The 17,894-nt window shown below is 37.0% G+C and overlaps 1 protein-coding gene across 2 annotated transcripts in view; it reads left to right on the top strand.

Moving 5' to 3' along the window:
- Nucleotides 1–17,894, top strand: part of UNC13C (unc-13 homolog C) — a 609,739-nt gene that overhangs the window by 325,064 nt on the left and 266,781 nt on the right. For both annotated transcript variants that reach the window (XM_061158385.1, XM_061158384.1), the window contains 2 exons: nucleotides 10,568–10,636; nucleotides 14,231–14,320. In XM_061158385.1, the coding sequence (XP_061014368.1) occupies nucleotides 10,568–10,636; nucleotides 14,231–14,320 (159 nt within the window). The remainder of the gene's footprint in view (nucleotides 1–10,567; nucleotides 10,637–14,230; nucleotides 14,321–17,894) is intronic.

Below are 17,894 nucleotides of genomic sequence, written 5' to 3' on the forward strand. Positions count from 1 at the left end.
ATAATTTATAGGAAACTTCCCCATGAATGCAAATTTTCAGATATTGTTCCCTGGTAAATGTGAGCTCAGATGGCTTCTCTAGAGCCTTTGGGGTTTTCATTTACACTTCTTATGGATTTCTACTGGTACTAATGGATAAGGACATATTACCTAAATGAAAATGAAAAAGTGTTAGGTGTATAGAGCCTGAGAAAACTATCTGTACCTAATTAAGACTGTCCACCTGATATATTCAAATGCATTTAATAACATGTTGAAAAGCAAAAATGCAGGATCCTAAGGAGTCTCAAGTATTTATCTGTTGTACCTGATGCTGGAACCCATTCTCTATAAGCATAATGAAATTGAAATTGACAAGATTGGAAATAAGATATAAATTTATGGTAATCCCAGTAAAGTGATAAAGATCTAAACCGAGAGTTGGTGGAGATGGGATTGGAAAGAAAAATTACAGAGCTTTTCAGAGCATAGAATCAACAGTTCTTTGTGTCTTTAGGCATGTGAGCAGTGAGGGGAAGGGAAAGATGCCTGAAATATTCCCCAGATTTTCAGAAGGGCCTTTGGTAGGCAGTAGCTGTCAATAACCATGTAAGACAAGTAGTTCTATACTTATTTGTTTGTGGAGGAAACTAAGATCCATTGTAGGAGAGTGGTTTCCATGACACCAAAGTTTCTCTTTTCACTGTGCTTCCAAATTGATTCACTGAATAGATTTTTATTATTGATTATGTTGTTAGAAATCAAATTTTGAGGTATGTATCATAGAGTGGAAACAAATGAGACCTAACAAACAAAAGATTGTAAAGTGCTGCTATGTCTACTCTTGCCTTGTCCTTCACATCTAAAAGAAAGTGCATGAGAAGTGTGTGAGATCAGTTGGAATGGATTAAAGGAAAAGGTAATTATTATTTATTGACACATCAAAATAAATACTAATAGAAGAGAACACTTTCTGGGTTAGGAGTCATGGAGTTTGAGTTTGTATTCAAATTTAGCAAGTCAGTTCAGTCATTTAAACCTCAGTATCTCAGTACATTCAGTGAGGATAAAATTTTTGCTCTAACATGTTTCTCAAGTTTAATATGGAAATCAAATGAAGTAAAAGATAAACTAGTTTTTAAGACTTCAAAGTTCTCTCTATGACGATTTCATCTCTCCTGACTAACTACGGTATATACAATACAACATCAGCTGCCTTTGTTAGACAGATCGACTCTTCTAAGAGCTGGCACCAAAGAAAAATCCCTAACCAGCTCAACAAAGTACAGTTATGGCATTACCAGATCACAGAACAGTTTTTGTTATAAAAACCTCATCTTGATAACAATATTCATTGTCTTGGGATTTTACCTGTAACATAAAGCATTTGGTGTTTTGAAATTGTTTTGCTTTTAATATTCTGCCTGGGTATACTGTAGAGAATAAGCCAATCTGTGGAACACTGAGCCTGTCTACCTCTGAGTAAAAGCTGTATTTATATGATTAATTTCCACTGTAAAAACTACCTGGAGGAAAATGAGATAGCATGCTTCATGCTGGCCAAAGAGAGGAGCCAAAGTGATTTCACTACTTTGTAGTGTTCTAGTAGCAACATAATTACTAAAAAGTTCATTTTGTGAGTCAAATAATTTAGAAGACTGTCAAATAAGAAGTCTTTTTTCAGACTACCATCTTGATAACTTGGTAATTTGATACATAAATTTGGCTAGATTTTTCTCTACCTATTGAAAAGAATCCAGTTTGCTCAGGAAAATACATACACGAAAGTATAACGTTCCCCGAATCCACTTGTCCTGAAGTTCTTATTAATCTGATTTCTGAAGCTGATGCTGTCAATTGTGACTCAGATAGAAGCACCATTATAGAGCCCCCTTTTTATCTTGCCCAAAGGTGTAATCTAGACACATTTAATCTCAAAAAAAAAAAAAAAAAAAAAAAGTGGAAAAGCTTTCTTACCTATAAGGATTGTAAAGCAAACATATATCTAAGAAAAGAAAATCACTACTCTTCCAAATCCAGACTTTTTGTGTGCAGTGCTATTTAAAGTCATGGTTTAGATGAAAAATGTTTAAGAATAAAGTGAAAACTATAGAACACGTGTGTGAAGAGGAGGGGCAAGCAAAGTTTACTGAGGAAAATTGTTAGACAAATAGGATAAAAACAATAATAAAAATCTGACATTATGAAAGACAAGGTAAAAATATTTTAAGAAAAGAGGAGTGTATTGCTTTGTCAACTGTTGCAAAAAGTCCAAGTAAGATCCAGAAGGAAATGAGGTTTTGGCAGTTAGGAGGTCATTGCTAAGTGAAGTGGTTGAGATTAAAGCCTAATTTCTTAGAAATCCTCAGTGAACGGCATGTATGAATAGTGGTATAAATTAGGGTTTGTTTGTTCCCTAAAATATAATGCAATCATTTAAAAAATCAAGTTGTTTTTATTTCAGTAACTTAAAAATCAAGTTTTTAAAGGAATGTGTATATAATTGAGCAATGCCCATGAAATAATGACAAATAAAAACATATACATACAAAACTCGTCTATACTCTAATTCCAACATTGAAAACACACACACACATACATATATGTACATACATAGTTACTGGTTTAGAAACAAGCCTGAAAGAAAATGTACCAAAATGGCAGTGGTGCAACCACTTGATAGGGAATAGCTAATATATATATATATATTTTTTGGTGTGTGTGGGGGGGGGGAGTTGTATTCATCTTTATATTAAAGTTGTACATTTTTCTATATTATATTTTTAATAATGAAAAAATAGAGAAAATGTGTGAGGAAATTGAGACTAATCTGTTAAGCAACTTGAATGAGATGGTATGAGAGATTGGTTAAGATTGAAAGGCTTTATCATTAAAAAAACATGTTATTTTTACTGTCTGGTAGGGTAGGAGTTTTTAGTGTTTAATAAGATACACTGAACATATTTATACATTGTTAGGACAGGAACTAGCTGCAAGAGTGATGTTGCAAATTTATCAGATGGAACATAAGTGATTCCATAACATTCCAGAGGACAAAGAAGTAAATGTGGTCAAGAGGACTGAAGGAGGAACATTCTTTGAAATTAAAACAAGAACAAGTTCTGCTCTGAAATTTGAGGGAATGTTGTGTGAGTCCTTGTAGAGAATGCTAAGTTTTTGATATACAGAGTGAAAATTTGATGAAGTCAACATTTCCCTAATTACATTACGTTACAGCGTTTCCTATCCTTCTCTGTCTACAGGACAAGAAATGTTCATGTATAAGATAAGGCCTATGATAAAGATGTGTGAGCTAGACGTGGCTGGAAAATGTTTGGTTAAGCTCCTGAAGGGAATAGAAAGACGAATGCCTCGGAGCCTCGTAGGACAAGTTCCTAGTAAAGCAGAAAGTCTCATTTGGCGTTATAAAGCATAACTCTGTTGTCATAATTCATGTGGCTGTGCATTTTTCTCAGAATTTCTCAGCATGCAGATTCTGATGTAGTAACAGATTCAGCATAAGGCTGAAATTTTGCCAAAAAAAGAGGCAATGGAAGGGTTAGGCAATCAAAAATGTTGAAGTGACTCACTGTGGAATCTAGGTTTGATAAGGGGAATCATGATAGTGACAGAGACAAAGGATTTGGATAGAAACATAATGCTGCTGCTGTGCTTAGACTCAGCTGTGTCTGATTCTTTGCAACCCCATGGACGGTAGCCCTCCAGGCTCCTCTGTCCATGGGGATTCTCCAGGCAAGAATACTGGAGTGGGTTGCCATGCCTTCCTCCAGGGGATCTTCCCAACCCAGGGATGGAACCCGAGTCTCCTGTGTCTCCTGCATCCTTTACCCACTGAGCCATCAGTGAAGTGCCATCTTCCATATCTAGGAGAAGACTGTTGAAAATTGAGTGTTAAACAGTGGTGTCCTAGAGCTAGTTTGTGCCTGCTGACTGACAATGATTGCTGAATTTTAAAGAGTATTGCAAGCTGGTTATTGAATATAGCCATCCTTGAAACTGGAAATACGAAGAGCATTTACATCATGAAAATTGGTAAATGCTAAAAATCAAGGCTTTATTCTTTTGAAAAAAAATGGTTTTTCAGCACACCCTTGTGTGCAAAGATTGCTGGGAGTCAAGAAGATCAAAGAATTTGATTGAACAAAAATATCTTCATTGGTGTTGAAAACACCATAGGGAGAACAAGAGTTGAAAAAGAAGAAAAATTTCCATTGGGTGGGAGTCCATTTTTCAACTCTGAAGAAAATAATTTAGGAACTTTATTTAGTGAGTATTTTAAGACTGTAGCCCATCAGGTTCCTCTGTCCATGGGATTTTCCAGGCAAGAATACTGGCATGGGCTGCCGTTTTCTTCAGGGGATCTTCCCAATCCAGGGATCAAACCCATGTCTCCTGCATTGGTAGGCAGATTCTTTAACACTGAGTCACCTGAGTGGCCCTATCTTAAGACACAAATAGCAAATAAATTATTAGTAAAATTTATGTTTATTTAGCCCAATTTTTTTTCTTCAGCGTAGACACCTTCTTTGACATAGCCAGTACCCCACAAAACAAATACCCTGCATCACCAATGGAATGAACATGAACTTGGGCAAACTCGGGGAGATGGTGAGGGACAAGGAGGCCAGGTGTGCTGCAGTTCATGGGGTCGCAAAGAGACCAGCACAATTGGGCAACTAAACAGCAACAACAATCCCTTATTATTACATGTATTCTTTTATTTATTCACTTATTCATAAGATGCATGTTTATGTGATACTTCACGTAAGGCATGATGGCTGGTAGTAGAGGGACTGAAAGATAAATGTTGACCTCTGTTCTCTGAGGCTTATACTCTAATGGGACAGTCAGATAACTGTGTGTGACAAAAATCATAAATCACTCCCCAAATGGGGTGTCAAAGGAGCTCGTTTTTATAAATGTGCTTTGAGATTGAGGAGGAGAAGGTGATTGATACGCTTCAGAGGCTCATGGCAGCTTGCCAAAAGGAACAGGACTTTTAGGGGTGAGTAGTAGTTTTCAAAGTCCAAGAAATAGTAGGAAAACTACCTGGGTCTTCAAAGTAAAGACAAGGAAAAGATGCAAAAGTAAGTTAAAAGGGTGTGTAGTGTGCCTACTGAGGAGCACAGATAGAATAAAAGATGGAAATATAAGAGATTGTTGTGTTGCTGGATTGACTTTAGATGACTGAGGGCCTTTTTAAAGCCCACTAGGGCTTCCCTGGTGGTTCAGATGGTAAAACATCTGCCTGCAGTGCAGGAGACCCGGGTTCGATCGCTGGATTTGGAAGATCCCCTGGAGGAGGAAATGGCGACCCACTCTAGTACTGTTGCCTGGAAAATTCCATGGACGGAGGAGCCTGGTAGGCCACGGTCCATGGGGTTGCAAAGAGTCGGACACGACTGAGTGACTTCACTTTCACTTTTACTTTAAGATATTTGGACTTAATTCTTGAGGAATTCATGTAGAATCTGTTTGAATTTCTGACTTAGAAAGTTCACTCTGTAAAGGAAAGTTTGGAGGTGAAAGAGAGCATCTGTATCAGGCAGGGATTCAGCTCTATGGTGATGAATGGAAACTAGACGTGTGGTTGCAATCCCTATGTGACATATACACATGTCAAACTCTAACACGGTTCACCTGAAACTTACATAATAATTTAAAAAGGCAGTTCTTCCTCCTGATCACACAGCCATGTTCCAACATGTATGTTCCTTTTCCAAATCCCTGAGAAACCTGAAATATCTGATAAAATGACAAGCAATGCTTGCAATCATAGAAAATGAAAAAAACAAACAGAAGAAAAAAACATGATGTCTAAAACAAATTGCAAAAAGAGAGAGAGAAAAGACCTGAGAAAATATTTGAAGAGGTAATAGCTGAAAACTTCCCCAACATGGGGAAAGGACATAGTCAGCTAAGTCCAGGAAACCCAGAGAGTCCCAGGCAGGATAAACCCAAGGAGGAACAGACCAAGATACATAGTAATCAAACTGACAAAAGTTAACAAAGATAAAATATTTAAAGCATTAAGGGAAAAACGATCAATAATATACAAGAGAAGTCCCCTCAGGCTATCAGCTGCTTTCTCAACAGAAACTCTATAAACCAGAGGGAATGTTTTTGTTGATGGAAGGGTATGGTATCTTTAAACTGATGAAAGGGAAGAAATACAACCAAGAATATTCTACCCAGCAAGACTCTCGCTTAGATTTGATAAAGAAACCAAAAGCTTTCCAGACAAGCAAAAGTTAAGAGAATTCAACACCACCAAACCAGCTATACAACAAACGCTAAAGGAACTTCTCTAGGCAGGAAATAAGAGATGGAACAGATCTACAGAAAATAAACCCAGAACAATTAAGAAAATGGTAATAGGATCATACATATCAATAGTTTCCTTAATGTAAATAGATTAAATGCACCAACCAAAGACATAGACTGGCTGGGAGGATGAAAATGTGCACTTGTTTGTGTATGCACTTCCACTTACCATATCACTCTGCTTGACCCACCAAATTGTATGTAACTATTTTATATTGCTAAGTTAATCATGTTCCCCTTATGGCTTGCAATTGTAATTATCTTTTATTTTTGTCAGCCTATTGATTGTGAAAACTGATAAACATCTTTTACTATTGTGAAAAAAAAAAAAGGAACCTAAAAAAGAAAAGAACTTTAAAAATAAAAAAAAGAAAATTGGAAGTAAGACTCAGAGTCAAGAAGAAGCCTATCTAAAGTTTAGTCAAACTGAGCAAAACATTAGGCTTTCTTGCTCAGTGGATGATAATATCTCAGTGCTTTGCAAGTTGCCTATTAAGTGACTATATACTCTTTGAATTTATGTCATGAATTTATGTCATTTATTAATTAGTGTGTCATTGATAGCATTGTTTCATTCGCATTTTATAATTTTATGGTATCCCTGTGAATATCAGTATTAATCTCAAATCTACAAGGAATGCAAATATGTTTCCAATATATTCATACAATTAGCATTAATTAAATTATCAAAAATTTATCAAAATAGCCTATTCATTAATTCTACTTGAAATGTTTCTGTTCAGCCTAAAGAATGACTGCTTTTGATATAATCTAGAAAATACTTTCTAGAAAATACTATTTTCTGGTCCAGGTCAGAATACATTTATCCTATTCTCGTAAATTTTGTAAAAACCTAAGAGCAGGTTGAACATGTAGCTAGGGCTCATCCCTGGGAAGCTGAATCAAGTGAAGACCCCCAGAGCTTAAGCATCATTAGCTCAGGTAAATCTACCACTGCTTTTGGAGTGAGATACTGAGAGGCAAGTGGATCCAGAGAGAAGCTGGGGATGATGCAGAGGCTCCTTATCATCCTTACACACCTTCCTTATAATCCTTCCACGATTCCCAGGGTCCTAGGGAAACTTACTAAGAGTATCCTTGTGGGATAACAACTGCCTCCCCCTACAAAATAACTCCCTATTTCCTTGGGCCAAAAGTGGCCCACCAGCTGGTTTTGTATGGCTTATAGTTAAGAATAGCTTTTACATTTTTAAGTAGTTTTAAAAAATCAAAAGACTACCATTTTTTGATGCATGAAAATTATATGAAATCTACATTTCAGTATCCATAAGCAAAATTTTACTGGGAAACAACCATGCTCATTTATTTATATATTGTTTGTAGAAACTCTTGTGCTACAATGGCAGAGTTTAGTAGTTGTGACAGAGACCACAAAGCTGCAAATACTTACTGTCTGGCTTTTCATAGGCAGTTTGCTGACCCCTGGTCTGGAGTTATTCTTGTCAACTAATTAAAACTTAATTTTTTGTAACAGACAATGCTTACTGCTAATGTTACAGATTTGGTCCCTACCAAATACCAGGCATAATATGGCAGTTTCAGGAACGTAGCATGCCCCTTGGGAAACATTTTTTAATCACACAGTCTTTTCTTATTTCTCAAATCACACCATGAAGGTAATAGGCCCCCTCTGCTCTCACAAAGCCAGTCTCACTCTAGCTAAATAGAAATATGGTAAATAAAATTAAATTTCAAGCTGTCCTGCTGTTTAAAAAATGTCTATGAAAATTCAGTCAGCAGCACACTTTTAATTTCATATCATCTGATATTGTTTGGGATTTAGCAACAACAAGCCTGGTGGTTTTCTCCCCAGTTTTCTATTTTCTTTGAATGTAATTGTCCAGCTGGGCACTGAAGACCACGGTAGGAAGACTAAATGCATAATCTGTATCAGTCAGAATTTTGTTGAGCTGTGTGAAACAGACTAAACAAAGTTAACTCAATATTTTCTTCCCATGTAACCTAAGTCCAGAGGTGGTAAGGATTTCAGGGCTAATACAGATGCTCAGGATTGCAGTTTTGAAAGGATGGACAGCCAGAAATAAGGGTGAAATGTCGGAGCTCCTAGCTTCCCACCTCATCCTTCTTACCATTTGTTTAGCTTTTATCTTACAGCCTCAGTATATTTGACCTTCTTGTATCTAGTCTGAGTTTAAAGTGGAAAAAGGAGGGACACACAAAGGGCAAATGGAAAAATGGCCTGACAAAGAATTACATGGCAAACACTAATGTTATACAACAAACTCTGCAGAACATTCTTTTAGAATCTTTCTAAATAATAATTCACTGGTAATATTTTGGCTAGTTCTATCCCCTTTAATAAGCTAGATACATTTTAGTGGCCAAAACTTTGCTACATGGTCATTCCTAGGGTTAAAAAAAAAAAAGAAAAAAAGCCTGGGAAGATGAGTGTTTCATAAAGGACACATTTGACTCTTGAGTTTCTGTTAGGAAGGAAGAGAAGAAGAATGGATATTGGACAGATGGCAAGATGAGTTGGTCCCAGTGTGTTTGGGTCATAGCATGGTTGACTAGAGTCATGTCAGCTGTCTTAATGATTCATACCAATCACAGAGGTCACATAGAGCATTCAGAAAATGACACAAACACGTTGATTTTTATGATCATTGAATGATTAACTACTGTGACCTAAACTGATGATTGTACTGGCTCTTTTATTTTTCTGTTTTGATTGAGAGTCACTGACCCACATCAGTGGGTGATGGGGGGTTAATAAAGGGCCGTATAGGTCACCTCCTCCCCTAGGAAGGTATGTAGGGCATAAGAAAGAAAAATCCAAGACATTCATTGCGTTTTTTGGCAGCTTTCCTGGAGAATCTTACTTGCCTGATAAGATGACAAGCTTCTGGAAGACAAGTTTCATTTCTTAGGCTCCTTCATTGCTACCACAGGGGTTAGTTAACACAGAAACCATACTCAAACTTTGTTCACTGATGTATAAACCTGATAAAAGGCAGTTTATTCAGAAAATTGAAGTCTCAACTTAGGAACAATTTATCAACTCCTGTTAATATTCAGCTCATTTCATCAAGATCGGTGACTCCAAGGAATATGAGTTATATACCCCATAAATCTACCTTTTATGTGAAACTACTGGGAAAATTTTCTAGTTTTGCTAATATATTGCAGAGTGTAATGTAGTATTTACAGAATATTAATGTAGGGATAAGCCTTTAATGTCATTAACCATCTCCCTATATTTTTTTTTTTCATTTTTGTTTAGGAATTAGGGACTCAGAGTGGTTTTTGTCGACCTATAACTTTTTTGTGTGACTTTGATTGTTTTTACCTTATCTAATTTGTTTAACCAACACACCTATATCTTTATGATTATTAGCAAAACTACACAATTATTTCATCTATCATCTTCAAATCCTTCTCTGAAGAGGTCAGTCCAACCCTGAACAGCATCAGAGGAAGGCATCAGTAGTTTTTGTTCACCTGATTTTTATACTTTTTTTTTTTTTAGCACTAAGTCATAAATATACTGTAAAGGCAGTCGATCCTTTAAGATTCTGAATCTATTACCAAAAGGGAAATGCTTTTTGAAATTGATTTTGACAAAAAGAGCAGTTATCCCCACTTACATAGATGGGAGAAGTTTAAAAAACTATGGTTTAATTTTGGAGAGATGGTGTGACATGTGAGTGTTGCAGGAGGTTGGGTTATATTTTTCTTCCTGACTCATACTGCTGGGTTGTCTGGACTTTCTAACACAACTCTCTGGATACTGTCTCATTCATCAGAGAGAGGCAGTGTGACTTACAGAAAGAGTGTGGATTTGGTGTCAGAGACCTGAGCTTGAATCACAGCTATTACACATACCAGCTGTATGATCTGGGAGAAATAACTGACAATTTTTGACTTTCCTTCCTATAAAATGGTTTTCTGTGGTGGCTCAGTGGTAAAGAATCTGCCTGCTGATGCAGGAGACATGGGTTTGATCCCTGGGTTGGGTAGATCCCCTGGAGAAGAAAATGGCAACCCACTCCAATATTCTTGTCTGAAAAATTCCAAAGACAGGGGAGCCTGGAAGGCTACCGTGCATGGGGGTGGGGGGTCACCAAAGAGACAGAAATGAAGACTAAACACCACACCTTCTATAAAATGGGGACCGTAACTCAGACAAGTTTTGTTGTGAGGACTATATTTGGAATGATCATTGATTTCCATTTTCCTATTTTGTGTTTGCTTTGTACAGAGGGAAAAATTCATAAAACTACTGGACCAGTTGCATAACTCTTTAAGAATTGACCTGTCAAAGTATAGGGTATGTACAAAATTATTTGCCTAAAGGTTAAATGCTGTGCTTGGCTCAGATCATTTCTTGTCATATTGTAAAAAAGTTATCCACTGTGTAAGAGAGAAGTAAAGATAATAATCTTGGAATCTTGTGTCCTGTCATAGTAGGCAATCTGCTAAATAATCAAGTAGACATCCCTTGTCCAGGTACCTCACTCCACTTCAGCCTATAATACTCTGTGTGTGTGTGTCTGTGTGTGTGTACACATATACCTTTAAATATTTTAATAGTCATGAGATTGAGTGGCCCACAGCTACTTCACGAAGTAGAAGTATGTGGCCCAGGCCTCATCTTGAAAGCTCCCCCTTCTTATGAGATATCCTGCTGATACTTCCTCGGCTTCTGAGATTAGTCACTGCTTAGTTCACTCCCAGATCAATACAATGTGTGTTTGTGAAGCTTTCCAGAGTTCATTGTGAACAGTTCTATACTTTACCTCCAGGTGAAACACACACAAACACACACACACAAATATATTCATGTATGTGTGTGAAAACACACATTATTTTAGTTACAGAATACCTTAATTACAAAAAAATTAATTGCAAGATTTATTTACCAAAAAAATCTGTACTAATAGCTATTGTATTCTTTACTTAATGGTTTATTCTAAATGTGTTTACCTATGTTCACATATGTATCTCTTCAATATTCATTTTTAGTCTTTTATTGAAGAATCTTTTTAATGCACGTTTCTGGAAATTATAATACCAGATTTTGTCTGATTCATCTATCATGTTGGAACTGGGGCCAACACTATGAGAAGGGAACAGCTATGTCAGGCAGTGAAAATGACACTTGGGGACAAGAAGGACCTTGAGGCCACCACATTCACCATCACTTTGACACCGCAACTTTGCTTGAGTTCTTGACTATCTATTAAGAAAAGTTACCTGTGGTTTTTCTGATGACTCTTTAAGAAGCCTATCTGAAAGCATGTTAATATGAGAAATTTCTCAATGCTAAAATCTTTTCTTTAATATTTTATTTTTATTTTTTTTTTTTTTATTTTTTTTATTAGTTGGAGGCTAATTACTTCACAACATTGCAGTGGGTTTTGTCATACATTGATATGAATCAGCCATAGATTTACACGTATTCCCCATCCTGATCCCCCCTCCCACCTCCCTCTCCACCCGATTCCTCTGGGTCTTCCCAGTGCACCAGGCTCGAGCACTTGTCTCATGCATCCCACCTGGGCTGGTGATCTGTTTCACCATAGATAATATACATGCTGTTGTTTCGAAACATCCCACCCTCACCTTCTCCCACAGAGTTCAAAAGTCTGTTCTGTACTTCTGTGTCTCTTTTTCTGTTTTGCATATAGGGTTATCATTACCATCTTTCTAAATTCCATATATATGTGTCAGTATGCTGTAATGTTCTTTATCTTTCTGGCTTACTTCACTCAGTATAATGGGCTCCAGTTTCATCCATCTCATTAGAACTGGTTCAAATGAATTCTTTTTAACGGCTGAGTAATATTCCATGGTGTATATGTACCACAGCTTCCTTACCCATTCATCTGCTGATGGGCATCTAGGTTGCTTCCATGTCCTGGCTATTATAAACAGTGCTGCAATGAACATTGGGGTGCACGTGTCTCTTTCAGATCTGGTTTCCTCAGTGTGTATGCCCAGAAGTGGGATTGCTGGGTCATATGGCAGTTCTATTTCCAGTTTTTTAAGGAATCTCCACACTGTTTTCCATAGCGGCTGTAATAGTTTGTATTCCCACCAACAGTGTAAGAGGGTTCCCTTTTCTCCACACCCTCTCCAGCATTTATTGCTTGTAGACTTTTGGATAGCAGCCATCCTGACTGGCGTGTAATGGTACCTCATTGTGGTTTTGATTTGCATTTCTCTGATAATGAGTGATGTTGAGCATCTTTTCATGTGTTTGTTAGCCATCTGTATGTCTTCTTTGGAGAAATGTCTGTTTAGTTCTTTGGCCCATTTAATACACCACATTAACAAATTGAAAGATAAAAACCATATGATTATCTCAATAGATGCAGAGAAAGCCTTTGACAAAATTCAACACCCATTTATGATTAAAACTCTCCAGAAAGCAGGAATAGAAGGAACATACCTCAACATAATAAAAGCTATATATGACAAACCCACAGCAAGCATCACCCTCAATGGTGAAAAATTGAAAGCATTTCCCCTGAAATCAGGAACAAGACAAGGGTGCCCACTCTCACCACTACTATTCAATATAGTGTTGGAAGTTTTGGCCACAGCAATCAGAGCAGAAAAAGAAGTAAAAGGAATCCAGATAGGAAAAGAAGAAGTGAAACTCTCACTGTTTGCAGATGACATGATCCTCTACATAGAAAACCCTAAAGACTCTACCAGAAAATTACTAGAGCTAATCAATGAATATAGTAAAGTTGCAGGATATAAAATTAACACACAGAAATCCCTTGCATTCCTATATACTAACAATGAAAAAACAGAAAGAGAAATTAAGGAAACAATACCATTCACCATTGCAACAAAAAGAATAAGATACTTAGGAGTATATCTACCTAAAGAAACAAAAGACCTATACATAGAAAACTATAAAACACTGATGAAAGAAATCAAAGAGGACACAAACAGATGGAGAAACATACCATGCTCATGGATTGGAAGAATCAATATTGTCAAAATGGCTATTTTACCCAAAGCAATCTATAGATTCAATGCAATCCCTATCAAGCTACCAACGGTATTTTTCACAGAACTAGAACAAATAATTTCACAATTTGTATAGAAATACAAAAAACCTCGAATAACCAAAGTAATCTTGAGAAAGAAGAATGGAACTGGAGGAATCAACCTGCCTGACTTCAGACTATATTACAAAGCCACAGTCATCAAGACAGTATGGTACTGGCACAAAGACAGAAATATAGATCAATGGAACAGAATAGAAAGCCCAGAGATAAATCCACGAACTTATGGACACCTTATCTTTTATTTAATATTTTAATAATTATATCTTTCCTTTTCTTCAGAATTCTGAACATCTGCTTTTATATGACATTTCTCACCAAACTTTTTGTTTAAATCCCAAATACTTTTTGTAGAGAAGTACAGTGCAGTCTAATTTTTATCTTTTTAACTTTTAAAAGTTTCTTTGTAACAAAAAGTAAATGTAGCACATGTAAAGGCTCCCAAAAGTATTTTCAAAAAAATAACCCATCTTGAGAAAAATATAAAAAATAATTTTCAAATAGATACTGACCTTCCCTCTTTCAGTAAGAATACTATTTTATGAATCAAAGATGAGTAACCTAATAGTGCCACATTAATGATATTATTATGTACATTTTTATTACATTATGGGAATAAATAGAAGAATGACTTTCTAAGACTAAGACAAGACTATCCCCACCTTTTTTACCCTCTGTAATATTTTATGGTAAAAATGTTGTGAGAATACTGTGGTGATACTTTATAAATTTTGCATGATTTACTTATCATTTTATTTTTTTCCACAGAAACCTAGTTTATTTCCCACTGGAGGCTTAATGCTGGGAATTTACCCATTTCCTGTTTTCTAATTAACCAGGAACACTTTCCTGCCAGCAATGCTGAGAGACTGCAAGACCTGAAATCAACTGTTGACCTGCTAACAAGTATCACCTTTTTTAGGATGAAGGTACGTCATTTATTTTGTTGTCACTGTCTCCACGTGACACTCGTTTATTCCCTGGTAAAGTCTGGTTTTACCTGTTTCTTGATAAGTATTGTTCATCCCCGGTGATTAAGATGTGGTGCCTTTGCCCGAGTTAAATGAATCTTCCAATATAAAATGTTGAGAAAAGGATTATCCCAGATGCTTAGGATATTCTGATACATTTGGCTCAAATTTAATTTTAAGTTAAATCCATCTCAAACAAAGCTCTCCAATGAGTGGACATGGCACTTACTTAAAAAAAATCTCTAAGAACATTAAATGGAAATGATGTTCACTTTGCATTTCAGCTTTAACTTAGCTATTTTGCTGGACTTCTTTTTTCATATGTGTGTGTGTGTGTGTGTGTACGTGTGTGTGTGTGTGTATGCATACATGCTCAGTCATTCAGTTGTGTCTCTTTAAGACCCTATGGCCCGCAGCCTGCCAGGCTCCTCTGTCCATGGGATTTTCCAAACAAGAATATTGGAGCAAGTTGCCATTTCCCCCATAGGGGATCCACCCGACCCATAGATCGAACCTGGGTCTCCTGCACTGGTGGGTGATTTATCTATCTATCTATATCCAGAGATATGTCCATATATATATATGTCCATATATATACATATATATGTGTGTGTGTATACTAACACATGTATATGTGTATATATATATATATAAAAGTGATAAGTCGCTCAGTTGTGTCTGACTCTTTGCAACCCCATGGACTGTAGCCTACCAGGATCCTCAGTCCATGGGATTTTCCAGGCAAGAATACTGGAGTGGGTTGCCATTTCCTTCTCCAGGGGATATTCACGACCCAGGGTTCGAACCCGGGTCTCCTGCATTGTAGGCAGACGCTTTACCATCTGAGCTACCAGGGAAGCCCCATATATGATAATCTCAGTTATATACATATGTATATATATTTATCTCCATATAGTCAAAGCTATAATTTTCCAGTAGTCATGTACAGATGTGAGAGTTGGACTGTAAAGAAGGCTGAGCATCAAAGAATTGATGTTTATAAGCTGTGGTGCTGGAGAGTCCCTTGGATAGCAAGGTGATCAAACCAGTCATTCCTAAAGGAAATCAACCCTGAATATTCAATGGAAGGACTGATGCTGAACCTGAAGCTCCAATACTTTGGCCACTTGATGAAAACACCTGACACACTGGAAAAGACCCTGATGCTGGGAAAAATGGAAGGCAGAGGGAGAAGGGGGCAACAAACGATGAGATGGTTGGATATCATCATCAACTCAATGGACATGAGTTTGAACAAACTCCTGGAGATAGTGAAGGATAGGTAAGCCTGGTATGCTGTAGTTCATGGGGTTGCAAAGAGTTGGACATGACTGAGCAACTGAACAACAAATATTTATCTATGCAATTGTTCCAGCTTCTGGAAAGTTAAAGTGATACCCAGTCCAGGCTCACTAGGAATGTTTGCTCATTGACAAGTGATGCCTGCCATTGGCATTGAGTGGGTGGGGAAATGGAAATGAGAGTGGGGAGTGCCAGCACAGTGCTCCAAACCTTCCATTCTTCAGTCAACAGCCTTGTGGTGTTCAGGAAACAAAATCTTCTTAAACTTGTAGCTCCCTCCTCCCCACCCTCACTAATAACTAATAACCTTGCTTCCTATTTCACTGAAAAATGAGGAGCACCTACTAGATAGCTTCCTCAAGCTCTGTCCACAGACACCCGCCACCACCACCCCCCCCCACCATATGTCTGCTTACCTACACCTGGGTCCATATTCTAATCTTTTTTTTTTTTTGCATTGTTATTGCTTAGGTATTTGTTCTCCTAAAAAAACAGCTATATATTTTCTACTCATGCAATTAATTTCCTCCCCTCCTGATGCCAAAAATTTGGTCTCTGTGCACTGGTACTTAATGAAATCTCTGAGACAGTTTTTTGTAAAGTAGAAAAGAATTCATCAAGTGCTGTGGGGGGTAGGGGAGAAGGTAGGTCCGATGTTGCTGATTTGATCAGAGTGTGCTCAGGGCCTGTGCTTCTTTGATTTTGTCTCAGGTAATCTCTTGAGTTTCTCTGGTTCCTTTCATCTGGCCTCAGGTGGTCGTCTCTAGAATGAATAGTGCTGACATTTAGATTTTAGTTCTATAGAGTTTACTGATTTTGTTATGTGTATCCCTTGAGGTTAATCCCTTACAATTATACAATGGAAGTATAGATTCAAGGGATTAGATACGATAGACAGAGTGCCTGAAGAACTGTGGACAGAGGTTCCTGACATTGTACAGGAGGCAGTGATCAAGACCATCCCCAAGAAAAAGAAATGCAAAAAAGCAAAACGACTGTCTGAGGAGGCCTTACAAATAGCTGTGAAAAGAAGAGAAGCGAAAAGCAAAGGAGAAAAGGAAAGGTATAACCATTTGAATGCAGAGTTCCAAAGAATAGCAAGGAGAGAGATAAGAAAGTATTCCTTAGTGATCAATGCAAAGAAATAGAGGAAAACAATAGAATGGGAAAGACTAGAGATCTCTTCAAGAAAAGTAGAGATACCATGGGAATATTTCATGCAAAGATGGACACAATAGAGTACAGAAATGATAGGGACCTAACAGAAGCAGATGATATTAAGAAGAGGTGGCAAGAACACACAGAACTGTACAAAAAAGATCTTCATGACCCAGATAATCACGATGGCGTGATCACTCACCTAGAGCCAGACATCCTGGAATGTGAAGTCAAGTGGGCCTTAGGAAGCATCACTATGAACAAAGCTAGTGGAGGTGACGGAATTCCAGTTGAGCTATTTCAAATCCTAAAAGAAGCAATGGAAAGAGTGAGTGACTATTTTTGTGTGCTCCAAAATCACTGTAGATAGTGACTGCAGCCATGAAATTTAAAGATACTTGCTCCTTTGAAGAAAAACCACTACAATATTTTTTATAGTTACTGTGTGTATGTGTGTGTTAGTTGCAATTAAGATACAGAAGTCCATAACCTTCCAGGGTTCCCTTATGTTTCCCCTTTACAGTCAGCCTCTCTCCCACACCCTGATTTGTTATTGTCCCCCTATAGTTTTACCTTTACCAGAATATTGTGTAAATGAAATAATAATCTTTGTAGTGTAACATATTGGCTATTTATCCATCTTGAGTTTATTTACAGTTCATCCTTTATTTATTTATTTTTTTGGTGAGTAGTAATCCTTTGTTACTACATGTAACATGTATGTACTACATGCATTTGGGTAATCTTTAGTTTTAGGTCATATCAAATAAAACTGTCAAAAATATTCATATATGTTTTTGTGTAAAGATAAATTTTCACTTTCCTTGGATAAGTAACAAGGAGTGAGATTCTTCATTATTTGTTAAATGTATGTTAAACTTTACAAGAATTGCCAGTTGCAGTTGTTCTACATCTTCTGGTGAAGCTCTTGTCATTTTCCATGATTTTATTTTATTTTTAGCCACTTTACTAGGAATAAAGTTGTGTCATATTGTGGTCTTAATTTTTTCCTTCTATAAAATTATAATTAATAATGTTGATGTGCTTTCTTGGGCTGATTTGCCAGTTGAGT

The sequence above is a fragment of the Dama dama genome, chromosome 12, assembly GCF_033118175.1.
Source record: "Dama dama isolate Ldn47 chromosome 12, ASM3311817v1, whole genome shotgun sequence".
Lineage (NCBI taxonomy): Eukaryota > Metazoa > Chordata > Mammalia > Artiodactyla > Cervidae > Dama > Dama dama.